The sequence below is a fragment of the Lampetra planeri genome, chromosome 46 (assembly GCF_965212315.1).
Source record: "Lampetra planeri chromosome 46, kcLamPlan1.2.h2, whole genome shotgun sequence".
NCBI classification, from domain to species: Eukaryota; Metazoa; Chordata; class Hyperoartia; order Petromyzontiformes; family Petromyzontidae; genus Lampetra; species Lampetra planeri.
This window is the reverse complement of record NC_136152.1, coordinates 738,966-751,602: the sequence shown is the minus strand read 5'-3', so window position 1 is coordinate 751,602 and position 12,637 is coordinate 738,966. Positions and strand designations below refer to the sequence as shown.

Below are 12,637 nucleotides of genomic sequence, written 5' to 3'. Positions count from 1 at the left end.
TCGCGACGCGCCTCACGATACGGTGACGCGGAATGGAACGGCGCAGGTGCCAGGGGCGTAACAAGGATCGAGGAATGAGTGACAGCAGCGAGAGAGGGGGGTACTTTGGGATCACGAACTGGCTATGGGGGGGGGGGGGCAGGAAGGAGTGGAGAGGATAAGGGAGGGAAGAGGAAGGGAATGGGGACGTGGCGAGGCTTTAAGAGAGGAACGGAAAGAGGTTAAGGAGGAGGACTGCGTAATGCACAGGGGAAGTTGATTCCACTATGAGATCTCTTTTACCAGTGGCAAAATATAATAGTAGGTTTTTACCCTTTTAACTGGTACAAAACTGACACCTTTATTCAAGGCATCATGTTTGCAATGACCACAACACAAGTAGTCAAAAAAGCAAACAAAAAGAAGCAACTCTGATAAAGATGATAAGGACAGTGCATATTATCATCTTTATCAGAGTTGCTTCTTTTTGTTTGCTTTTTTGACTACTTGTGTTGTGGTCATTGCAAACATGATGCCTTGAATAAAGGTGTCAGTTTTGTACCAGTTAAAAGGGTAAAAACCTACTATTATAAGTTGATTCCAGTGGAGGGGTGCAAGGAAGGAGAGGGATCAAACACGGGGACTGGGCACGGTGAGGAGGGACAGAGAGAGAGAGAGGAGATTGCAGGACGAGAGGGGGCATGGAAGGAGATGACAGAGGCGATATGAGGTGTGGCAAGGGCATGAAGGGACCCACGAACTAGCGGTCATATTTGAAAAGACAGCGGTGTCGTGAATGGGGAGCCAGTGGCGCTGAAGGAGAACTCGGATTTCTTTAAACAAATTCCTCATCAGTGATGTGCGGAATGACTACACCTCTTCCCTGACATATGTCCAGAGTGGAAGAGTAGGCCAAGAATAGCCTCTCTCCAGAGGCTCCCACGAGTGGGAGACCCTCCCCGAGCAGTGAGCATGTGATCGATTTCAAGGCCGTGCCTCTAACGCTTTTACTTTTGATGGGAGATTTCGGGAGCGTTTCACCAACTCCTGGTGAGAACACTCGCCACACAACGTCCGGATAGGCCTCGATTTGTAACCAATTTAGAGACCACGGAGGGATGATGATGACTGGCTGTTGGTAATGATGATAATTTCCCGATGACAGTGATGCGGATGATGATGGCTCGATGGCGGGGCTAATGATGATTGATTGTTCAATGCTGCTGATTAATGGCTACCAGTTGCTGGTGATGATTGGGTGCAGCTGATGAATCATTATCATGAGTTGGAGCCGATGATGATGACGATGTGAGCAGTGCCGGATTAAGCTAGTGCGGGGCCTGTAGCATATGTTATAAAGCGGCCCTAAATAAAAAATAAAACACGTAAATATTAGAACACAAAATGTTTTACTTGCACAGTAAAGTAATTGTATTTTTTTATTTGCTATACAGACAGATAATACAACAAATCATAATAAAGGTTTTTGGGTTAGATCGCGTTATTTATAAATGTGTCGCAATCCTCCACCACCCGACACGGCCAATCAGTAAAAAATGTGTCACGTGGACAAAAGACAAATAGTTCACTACTTTAGCCCACCGGTGTGTTGAAGAGTGAATCCACAACATTTACAATTTTTGAGTAGTACGACGTTTCGATCCGGCAATTTGCCAGAATAGTGAAACCCATTCAGGCGCAGTGATTTGAGGCGGAGGGGGGGGGTATTGTAATTATATAATAGATTAGTAATCAGTCAATTGTTATGATTAGTAATCAGTTGTAGATTAGTAATTAGTTGCAATGTGTATTATTCAACAACTTAGCCCAATTATTATACCCAAGCAGGTGCAGAGATCAGAAGGGGGCGGAGGGGAGGAGATGGTTATTGTAATTATATACTACGTTTGTAATCAGTTAATTAGTATGCGTTTCCCCTATAAGGAATTGTAATATGTATTATTTAATAATACGCTTTCAGGCCGCACTAAGCCTGTAGCTGTCAGAGCGATTAAAGTTATTTCTGTTTCTCTCAATTTCAATGGATTCTCTAATTAGTCTTGGCCAGTAATAATTCGTTTTACACAACACTTCAACGTTATCAAAATCAATTGAGTGTCCCTGTTGGCAAGCATGTTCTGCCACTGCCGACAGTTGTGTTTGAGATAATTTAATATTTATTTGGTGTTCTTTTAGTCTTACGCTGATGTTACGTCTCATCTGTCAAATATAGCATCTGCCACATAAACAATTAATCCGATATACACCTTCTGTTATTAATTTAGGTAATTCGTCTTTAGTGCAAGATACTAGTTTTTGAATTGTGTGTACAGTACCAAATCTTACGAGGCTAAAGTAGTGAACAATTTTGTCTTTTGTCAAAGTGACACATTTTTTACTCACTGGCCGTGTCGGGTGGTGGAGGGTTACGACACATTTATAAATAACGCGATCTAACTTAAAAACCTTGATGATTAATATTGGTCGCGAAAGCCTACGTGTTAAATACGACAAATAGCTAACCTTAAACACCCAGTCGTTCATAAAAGTTGAAGGCAGTATAGTACTATAGTAATAGAGCAAGTGCAGAATCACTGAACCGGAATTGATAGCTTGAAATCATTTAACGTGGGGCCCTTGAAAGTGCGGGGCCCGTAGCATATGTAGCTACTTTTGCGACTAGCATAATCCAGAACTGGATGTGAGGTGGTTTTAATACCCTCGTGTTGATGATTCGTCGATAGTGGCGGCGATTTCTGCTGCTCTTGCTGATAATGCGAATGATCATTGACGGTGGTGGTGATGATTGTAAGCTGATGCTGATAATGACGACGCTGCTGATTATGACGACGCTGCTATTGCTAATGACGCTGACGATGATGACGACAACATTCCAGAACCATCGATGGGCAGTGACACGGCCCAGCGGGAGCGCGTTCGCGGCTCGTTGTTGGAGAGTCGTCGCGGTTCAAATAAAAACGGCGGCCCCAATTAATACGCCGGGTGTATTGACCGTCAAAATACGCACAGTGGTCGTTTGAAGATCCCGTGGCGTCACTGGCAAGAGTAGGCCACTGCGTGCCAGCGTCACGGTGGCAAATTTGATAAGTTTGATAAAAAAAAAAGTTTATTGGATTATACACGCGGGAGCGATCAGAACCCTCCTGAAAATAAAATAAATGTCACGAGGCTATGTCAAACTTTCCTGGGTAAACAAGTTTAACAAGAAAAAAAAAATCGATACAAACGAAAAAAAAACGCTCCATCCCGGTCATGTTTTTGAAAAAGACGTCCACCAACACCATCACCGCCGCCACGTACCCCAACAATCTCTCCATCACCAGGTACCGCCGATCTTCAATTCATCTGGAGAAGCGACCGCCGTCCTTGGCTCTCCCATCACGGCTTCCTCAACTTGCCCTATCTCCTCACCTCCTGCTCGCCGGCACTGCCACCACCACCAACACCACCGCCACCATCGTCATCCGACACGTGCACGGGTGGCACCAGGCTGTAGTAATGATCTGGCGCGGGTAGATTCACGTATATGGACACCTCCACCTCCTCCTCCTCCTGCTCATCTTCACCTTCCACGTGCACATCCGTCTCCTCCGCCATCGTCGGCGCATGCTCCTTGGATCTGTTCGGCGTGGGGAGGTTCTGGTACTCGGACTCGGGGCGTTCCGTGCCCAGCTGCAGCAGCAACCCGGCGCGCCGATCGAACCCCGCCGACACCGCGGCCGAGAGGTCTGACCGCGATCCACCCGGGCCTGACGCCGCCGCCGCTGCTGTCGCCGCCGATGCTTCTGCGGACAACGAGGCCGACGAGGACGAGGACGCCTTTGCGAGGGGCCAATTCTCGTAGGGGCTCGGGTCACACGTGCCGGCGTTCGCCCGGTCACCTCCTCCGCCGAATTCTCTCTCTCGCCGAGGGCTCGGCCTGTAGATGTAGCTATCGTGCTCGGCATCGGAGCTGCGGATTCGAGAGCTGAGGCCCGACTTGTGGCCGGGGCAGCAGCGGCGACAGGAGGAGCAGCAGGAGGAGATGACGGGGTCTAGGTGGCGCTTGCATCCCAGGTAGAGCGTGGCGATTATCAGAGCCACCGCGACGGTCCCTACGCACGCGTACACCGCCGTGTGTGACTCCTTGCAGATGTGCTCGCGTGACACGTTGGTCAAGGACTGTCCCGACAAACTCTCCGGAATCGCGCACTCGACGACGATCTGTGGCCCGGACGACGATGAATACTGCACCTCTGCCATCCTCTTCACCGCCTCGTACAAGTCGCAGTCGCACTCGATAGGGTTGCCCCTCGCGTCCAGAGCGGTCAGCCCCCTGTGGGTGATGGACCTCTGGAGGTGCGTCAACTCGTTCTCGCCCAGGTAGACCTCGTCGAGGTCGCGAGCCTCGCCGAGGAACGGCTCGGGCAACGTGGCCAAGGCGTTCCCGACGAGATAGACGGTGCGCAGGGCCGGTACTGCGGGGATGTCCACGACGCGCAGGCCGCAGTGGGACAGGTCGAGGACTTGGAGCGACGTGAAGTTGAAAGTCGCCCTCAGTTGCTCGAGGGAGCGCGCGCAGCCGGAGCCAGAGACGTTGAGGCAGCAGGAGCCGGGGTCGGTGGCGTTCCAGGCAGTGGGCTTGCACGAGCGGCACCGCGGAGGCGATGTGCTGGCGGTGGTCTTGGGCGGAGAGAAGGACGAGGAGACGCAGAGACGCAGCAGCAGCAGGAGGAGGAGGAGGGGGGGGGTGCCGTTGTGGATCATGGTCTCGACTCTGAGAGATGGGAGGAAAGGGAGAGTGAGTGAGTGTGTGTGAGTGATTGAGGTGCTCGCTAACAGCACTTGCCCCTACAGTCTGTTAGGCTATACGGGGAATCTTTATCTTTGTGGTGGTGGTGTAGCCGTTAGGGGCCGTCCATAAATGACCTCACGCACCTGGGGGGAGGGGTGGGGGTCAGACATTTGTGACGATGTGTGACGAGGGGGAGGCGGGGTTGAGAAATGTGACGTCACATCAAAATGCGCAACTTTAAATATAGACAACACGTTCTAATTAATTAAATAGACTTTTTAATAAATGTTTTCTCCTACAACATCAGAGTGCAGCGCCACATTAAATACGCACTTCAATGACACTAGTTTAAAGCGATTTGAAGCATGTTTTATTTTGGGGGGGGTGGGCAGAGCTTTGTGACGTCATATTTGAGGGGGGGGGTCTGACTTTTTGTGACGCCGTGTGACGAGGGGGGGGGGGATTTAAAAATCGTCTAAAATCGCGTGACGTCATTTATGGACGGCCCCTTAGCGCTACGCTGTGCTACGGAAACCCGGCGACCCGAGTTCGATTCCCGCTCACGGCCAACACCGGTGACGATTACCTGAACCGTTCCTGGGCCTCCTCTAGGTCGACTCAGCCTCAAATGAGTACCTGGTGCGGTGTGTAGTAAACATCGCTACTGGGGAGACAAAGGCGGCCGGGCGTGGTGTTGGCCACCCACCCCCTCGTGTACCGTTCCAACCTTTCATAGGTGCTCGCTAACGGCACTTGCCCCAACAGTCCGTGAAGGCTATACGGGTATCTTTGTCTCAGCGTGCGTACCGTACAACAGTCCATGTATATACTGTACTAGCTTTACTAACCCGCTTCGCCCGGGACTTGGATTCACCTTTGACTCCCCAGTGCCGATGTTCACACACCACACCAGTTACTCGTTTGGGGCTGAGTCGACCTAGGGGAGGCCCAGGAGCGGTTCAAAACTTCAAATAATCGTCACCGGTGGTGGCCGTGAGCGGGAACGAACTCGGGTCGCCGGGTTCGTAGCGCAGCGCGCTAACCACTACACCACCGCTCCCCCCCCCCCCCCACAGACACACACAGACAGACACACACACAGACACACACACGAACACACAGACAGCGCGCTAACCACTACACCACCACTCCCCACACACACAAACACGCGCGCGTCCATAGGTACACATACACGCGCTTGCTGCAGACACACGCAACTTTCAGGGTGCGTACGGCAGTAAACGACTGAAATAACAAAGCGGCAATGCTGCGCGAAGAACGCCTTAGACCTGCAACACATTTGTATATTTCACTTTCGCTGCGGAGAGTTGGGGGGGGGGATACGTGACGTCAGCAGGCACACTGCGCGACGCTTCTGCACACGGGTCACTTGACAGCTGTGACGTCACAGCTCACTTGCCGTGCAAAATATCTGCATTATTGCGCCCCCCCCCCCTCCACAATACAAAAGTATTTTTTTTTTATAATTTGTGCATGGTGTGCAGTCTGGAAAGTACCCACATGGCAAATTTCAAGTTTGTTGCATGTCGGGAAGTACGCTATACATTTTGAACAGACACACATTCACAAATTTCCCTTTCATATATATTGATGATGATGCAGCACATTGGGAATCAACGCGAAACTTGGCTAAAAAGTCTACACGGGGGATCTTTGAATGGATGTGTTACGTTGTGGGTGGGTGTCCTAATAGGGGGCGGGGGGGCGAGGGGTGGATCTTGTGTCTTTGGTGTCCTCATCGAAACGGCCGCACATGCAGCCACAAGACGACTTCCTCCTCTTCTCTCTCTTGCGCGTGTCTCTCGACGCGAGAGAACGCGTGCCGTGGCCGTGGCAGATACGGAGGGCCGGGAGAGGGGGGGTGCGAGTGGTTCGCTTATTCACGATGGCCCGGTCCCGTTGAGGAACCAAACCCCCCCGAGGGATTAAATCGGTTCCAAGTTTTTTTTTGTTCCGCCGCGCTAGTGCTCGAACCGCTCCTCGAGCCCAGCGGAGTCGATGCACCTCGGACCCGTCACCGTCTCTCACGGGGACGCACAGACTCGCATAGACACCCATAGACTCACATAGAGACCCACAGACTCGCATAGAGACCCATAGACTCGCATAGAGACCCATAGACTCGCATAGAGACCCATACACTCGCATATGGACCATAGACTCGTATAGACACCCATAGACTCGCACGTAGACCCACAGACTCGCATGGAGACCCATAGACTCGCATAGAGACCCATAGACTCGTATAGACACCCACCGACTCGCATAAACACCCATAGACTCGCATGGAGACCCATAGACTCACATAGAGACCCATAGACGCGCATAGAGACCCATAGACTCATACAGAGACCCATAGACTCAGAGACCCATATACTCGCATAGAGACCCATAGACTCATACAGAGACCCATAGACTCAGAGACCCATATACTCGCATAGAGACCCATAGACTCATACAGAGACCCATAGACTCAGAGACCCATAGACTCGCATAGAGACCCATATACTCACATAGGGACGATAGACTCGTGTAGACACCCATAGACTCGCATAGAGACCCAAAGACTCACATAGACACCCATAGACTCGCATGAAGACCCATAGACTCGCATAGACACCCATAGACTCACATAGACACCCATAGACTCGCTTGGAGACCCATAGACTCGCATAGAGACCCATATACTCAGAGACCCAGACTCACATAGGGACCCATAGACTCGCACAGAGACCCATAGACTCACATAGAGACCCATAGACTTACATATACATACTCCCAGAGACACATAGACTTACATAAAGACCCATATACATACGTAGACTTACAAAGAGACCCATAGACTCACATAGAGACACGGATATGTGCATAGAGTACACAGACTCACGTAAGACTGAGATTTGAATAAAACATATATTTCCTTTTCTTTTTTAAACAAACAAGTAGAGGAAGATTTGAGTCGACAATAATGTGCCAATCGACGTTGCAAACGACATTGTAAACATTTTGGTTTGTGTACACACAGTAGGAGAGAGTTACAGCCGGAACTGCCTTTTGTGAAATAGCGGATGGAGACACTTCCCTCTGCCAGCAGCAGCATCAGCAGCATCAGCAGCATCATCAGCAGCAGCATCAGCATTAGCAGCAGCATCATCAGCAGCAGCAGCAGCAGCATCATCAGCAGCAGCATCATCAGCAACAGCAGCATCAGCAGCAGCATCATCGGCAGCAGAATCAGCAGCAGCATCATCAGCAGCACCAGCAGCAGCATCATCAGCAGCAGCATCATCATAATCAGCAGCATCATCATAATCAACAGCAGTTGCATTAGCAGCGGCAGCATCATCAGCAGCAGCATCATCATAATCAGCAGCATCATCATAATCAACAGCAGTTGCATTAGCAGCAGCAGCATCATCAGCAGCAGCATCATCATAATCAGCAGCATCATCATAATCAACAGCAGTTGCATTAGCAGCGGCAGCATCATCAGCAGCAGCAGCATCAGCAGCAGCATCATCATCATCAGCAGCAGCAGCATCATCAGCAGCAGCATCAGCAGCATCATCATAATCAGCAGCAGTAGCAGTGGCAGCAACATCAGCATCATCATCAGTAGCATCATCATAATCAGCAGCATCATCATAATCAACAGCAGTTGCATTAGCAGCGGCAGCATTATCATCATCAGCAGCATCATCATAATCAGTAGCATCGGCAGTGGCAGCAGCGGCAGCAGCATCAGCAGCATCAGCAGCAGCGGTAGCAGCAGCATCCGCATCATAATCAGCAGCAGTGGCAGCAGCAACATTAGTAGCAGAAGCATCAGTGTCATCATCAGGAGCGCAGCTGCATCAGCATAAGGATAATCAGCATCATTATTAGTAGCATCAGCAGCAGCATCCGTAGCCCCAGCATCACTGGCAGCAGCATCAGCAGCAGCATCAGCAGCATCAGTGTCAAGAGCAGTCGCATCATGAGCAGAACAATCTTCAGAATCATCATCAGCAGCAGTAGCAATATCGTCAACAGTAGAATCATCTTCGTCATCAGCAATATATATCATCTTCAAGAAATAATCAACAGTTCATCAGTAGTAGCATCATGAGCAGTAGCATGAGCATCATCAGCAACAGCATCAGGAATTCAATCAGCAACAGGAGTAATATCATTTATAATGCACGCTATAAGCAGATATTTTCACCAATAATTACACTGTGGAACAAAAAAAAATTGTTGTAAGTGTTATTTCCTAATTGCTTATGCCTCAAAAGTACAGAAAGTGGCTATTAATCCCCACAAACTTTGCTTTTGTGACCAGGACAGTGATATTTTTAAATGTACCTATTGTCAATGAGAAAACGTGGTGTGCGTTTGTGTCATTCCTTCACGTAAAGTCCTGGTCACAAAAGCAACGTTTGTGGGGAGTAATAGCCATTTTCTATACTGTTTAGGCATAAGCAATTAAAAAACAACACTTACTACCCAGGAACAAAAATCGTGTTACATAGTGTTACCATCAGGTGCGGTGTGTAAACCTCAGCACTGGGGAGACAAAGGCGGCCGGGAATGGTGTTGGCCACCCACCCCCTCGTGTGCCGTGCCGGCCTTCAGAGGTGCTCGCTAACAGCACTTGCCCCTACAGTCTAAGACTACACGGGGGATCTTTGTCTTGTGTGTGCACGTATCACCCGCGCCTTGTGAGAGCGCTAACCAACTGGGCAGTTTACCCACAATGGAGGTTTGTTCCTTTGGGTTAGATCGCGCAAATATATAAATGTGTCGTTAAACCCGCCACCACCGACACAGCCAATTAGTAAAGGTTTGCCACGTAAACAGAACGTGGCCAATTCGTCACTAGTACAGCCACACCGGTGTGTGTTGGAGAGCCAAGCCACAACATTTACAATCCGAGTACGACGTTTCGTCAGTAATTACAACTAGCTTCATCAGGCGGACAGCCAGATTTGTCCAGTTTACCCACATTGTGCCCCACCAGGCGCACCTCAATGCACAGACAGCCCTTTGCGAATCCATTCCTTGATGAAGGGCCTTCTCCACCCGGCACTGACCATACTTCACCACGCTGGTTAGTGCGTGGAGCAGATCCACGTCATCATAATAATCGGGAGTGATGATAGCCGTGACCTTAAACGTGGCACCCCAACCTCTCCCAACACACACCAAATATTTACTAAATGAATATCCCAAATGTAATTTCGACCTGTCACCGATATTTCATTTCATGCCAATCTCCAGCTGTCTCGACGCAGAGCCCCTCCCTCCCTCCCTCCCCTCACCATTGTTAGTGTCAAACACGCTCACTTAATGAGTAGCCGTCAGTGAAATCGTCAATCATCAATCGCACTCCTATTAACAAGAAGCTAATAGCCTCGGCGTTACCCTCCCTCCTGGCTGGCCGACTGGCTGCTGGCTGGGCTCCGTGGCTGCCACCATAGCAGAAGCAGAATCAGAATCTTTATTTATACTGGAGGAATCCGATGCGCTATTAAGCTCGTGTTCGCGGATGTCCAGAAGGGGCGCGGGGTGAGAACGTCACAACAAACAGTACAAAAAACACGATGGTAGTGGAAAGCACAAGAGAGGTAAACACATGACCCAGACGCATACAAATACAACTAAACCCAACCCCATCCTATCCTATCAGGCAAAACCCCGCTGAGGCATTCACTTTTTTTTCAGAAGCGACCTGGCCACAAATGATAGTCGCTCAACAAAGTGGTCCCATCATTTGGACATTTATAGCAGCAAGATCATCGCAATGCCATGTTTCTAAATGTGCCGGGGAAAACCGGAGGACCGGGAGGGAAACACATTTCACGTGACCACGGGGTGAGAGAGACACACGAACTCCAAATATACAGCAGCAGGCGTCAGGGTCGAGGATCGAACCCACGACCTCCTGCATACCGAGGCGAGGTAGTCAACATCTCCTAGTCACCGTGATGATGATGAGAGAGAGAGACACGCAAACTCCAAATATATAGCAGCAGGCGTCAGGGTCGGGATCGAACCCACGACCTCCTGTTTACCATGCGAGGCAGTTAACATCTCCCAGCCACCGTGATAATGATGAGAGAGAGGCACGCAAAATCCAAATATACAAAATATACAGCAGGCGTCAGGGTCGGGATCGAACCCACGACCTCCTGTATACCAGGCGAGGCAGTTAACATCTCCTAGCCACCGTGATAATGATGAGAGAGACACGCAAACTCCAAATATACAGCAGCAGGCGTCAGGGTCGGGATCGAACCCACGACCTCCTGTATACCAGGCGAGGCAGTTAACATCTCCTAGCCACCGTGATAACGAGAGAGACACGCAAACTCCAAATATACAGCAGCAGGCGTCAAGGGTCGGGATCGAATCCACGACCTGTAAAAACCCACGACCTCAACGGGGATTTTCCACGTAACACAAAAAAACATAAAATTGCAGCGGCGAAAGCGGACGTTGGGAGAAAGAACAATTACTAATGATAATAATGATGATGATGATGATAGGGTATAAACATCTAAGAGGTGGCAGTAACGAATACGGGAGACCGGCGGCCACGGTTCGTTTAAATTCGCCCCGGTTTCAATCGCGCATTTGCATAATAAACACAACTCATCATTATCATCATCATCCATCGGCTGAAAACATGTTTAAATAAACAAATGAACAGCTAATTCCAGATCGTTATGAAAAATAAGAGTCTGACAACTTAGCGTGTCTATCTTGGATAAGTAAATATTAATAAAGGTGATTAATCATTTTAAGATCGAGGCGGGTTACGTAAAATCAACTTGTAACGCACACAAAAAATATATACATACACCCAACGCAGGTCCAAACCGATTCAAAACAACAAAAACACGAATTTAAATTCAATTTACCAGAACGCCGCACGCGTTAATTGACGACAGATGCCGAAGACGTTTGGTCGAGATGGTTGGTGGAAGGTCTCTGATGTAGGCGGTGGAGCGAGCGAGCCGGCCGCTGTCTCCAATGCAGTAGGAGGAGGAGGAGGCGTTGGATGCGGGGTTGATGCTGGCGGTGATTGTGATCGTGGTGGGTGGAGCAGGTAAGGGGAAGGTGTGAGCGTGAGCTGCCCCGACTCACACGCATGGAGTTTGTGGAACATGGAACTCACCTGGGGCTTTCTCTCACTTGATGCAGCTAATCTGGCTGTGACGGTCCCACCTGATGACGGAGACTTGTGTTGCCTCCGAAACGTCGTGATGTTATTGTTTTATTGTTATTAATTTTAACTTAATTTTTTACCTACGTGACTTTACCGAAAGAACTACGAGTATGAATCCTTGCAGTCACGAAAGCTTCAAATCTAGAATTCTCTCACCTGGTCCATCCATATACGACGAGGACAAATTACATAACAAAATATATAAGCGGACAATGCATCGCTTAGATGTATCCGTCTCGCTGCACTTTCAATTATTTAGTAAAACATTCCTTACACAACCCCATCGGGACCACCTCCGCTTGAGCAAACACTCGTGCAGCCCAAACACCGGCGAACTTTGCTTCGAACTAGGATGCCCCCCCCCCACCCCGCTATTCTAAACATCCACACAGACCGATCCCCTAGCGTTCCAGGCTACGGACTTTTGGCGATCCGGCCCGGCTTTTTGAAATGTCCCTGCAGCCTGATTAAGTTATTTTTTTATATTTTTAGTTTTTTTTTCACTTCTCACTGTACATTCGCTCCCCCACCCTCGTATCCCCCCCCACCTCGTATCCCCCCCCACCTCGTATCCCCCCCCCACCTCGTATCCCCCCCTCCTCGTATCCCCCCCCCCACCTCGTATCCCCCCC

At 49.6% G+C, this 12,637-nt stretch overlaps 1 protein-coding gene across 1 annotated transcript; it reads right to left on the bottom strand.

Moving 5' to 3' along the window:
- Positions 1-1,371: 1,371 nt before the first annotated feature.
- On the bottom strand, positions 1,372-11,797 carry LOC144733277 (uncharacterized). The gene is made up of 2 exons (XM_078615081.1): positions 11,698-11,797; positions 1,372-4,756 (listed from the first exon to the last, which is right to left on the bottom strand). Exon 2 carries the CDS (start codon positions 4,744-4,746, stop codon positions 3,400-3,402), a length of 1,347 nt encoding a protein of 448 aa, XP_078471207.1. The 5' UTR covers positions 4,747-4,756; positions 11,698-11,797; the 3' UTR covers positions 1,372-3,399.
- Positions 11,798-12,637: the final 840 nt, after the last annotated feature.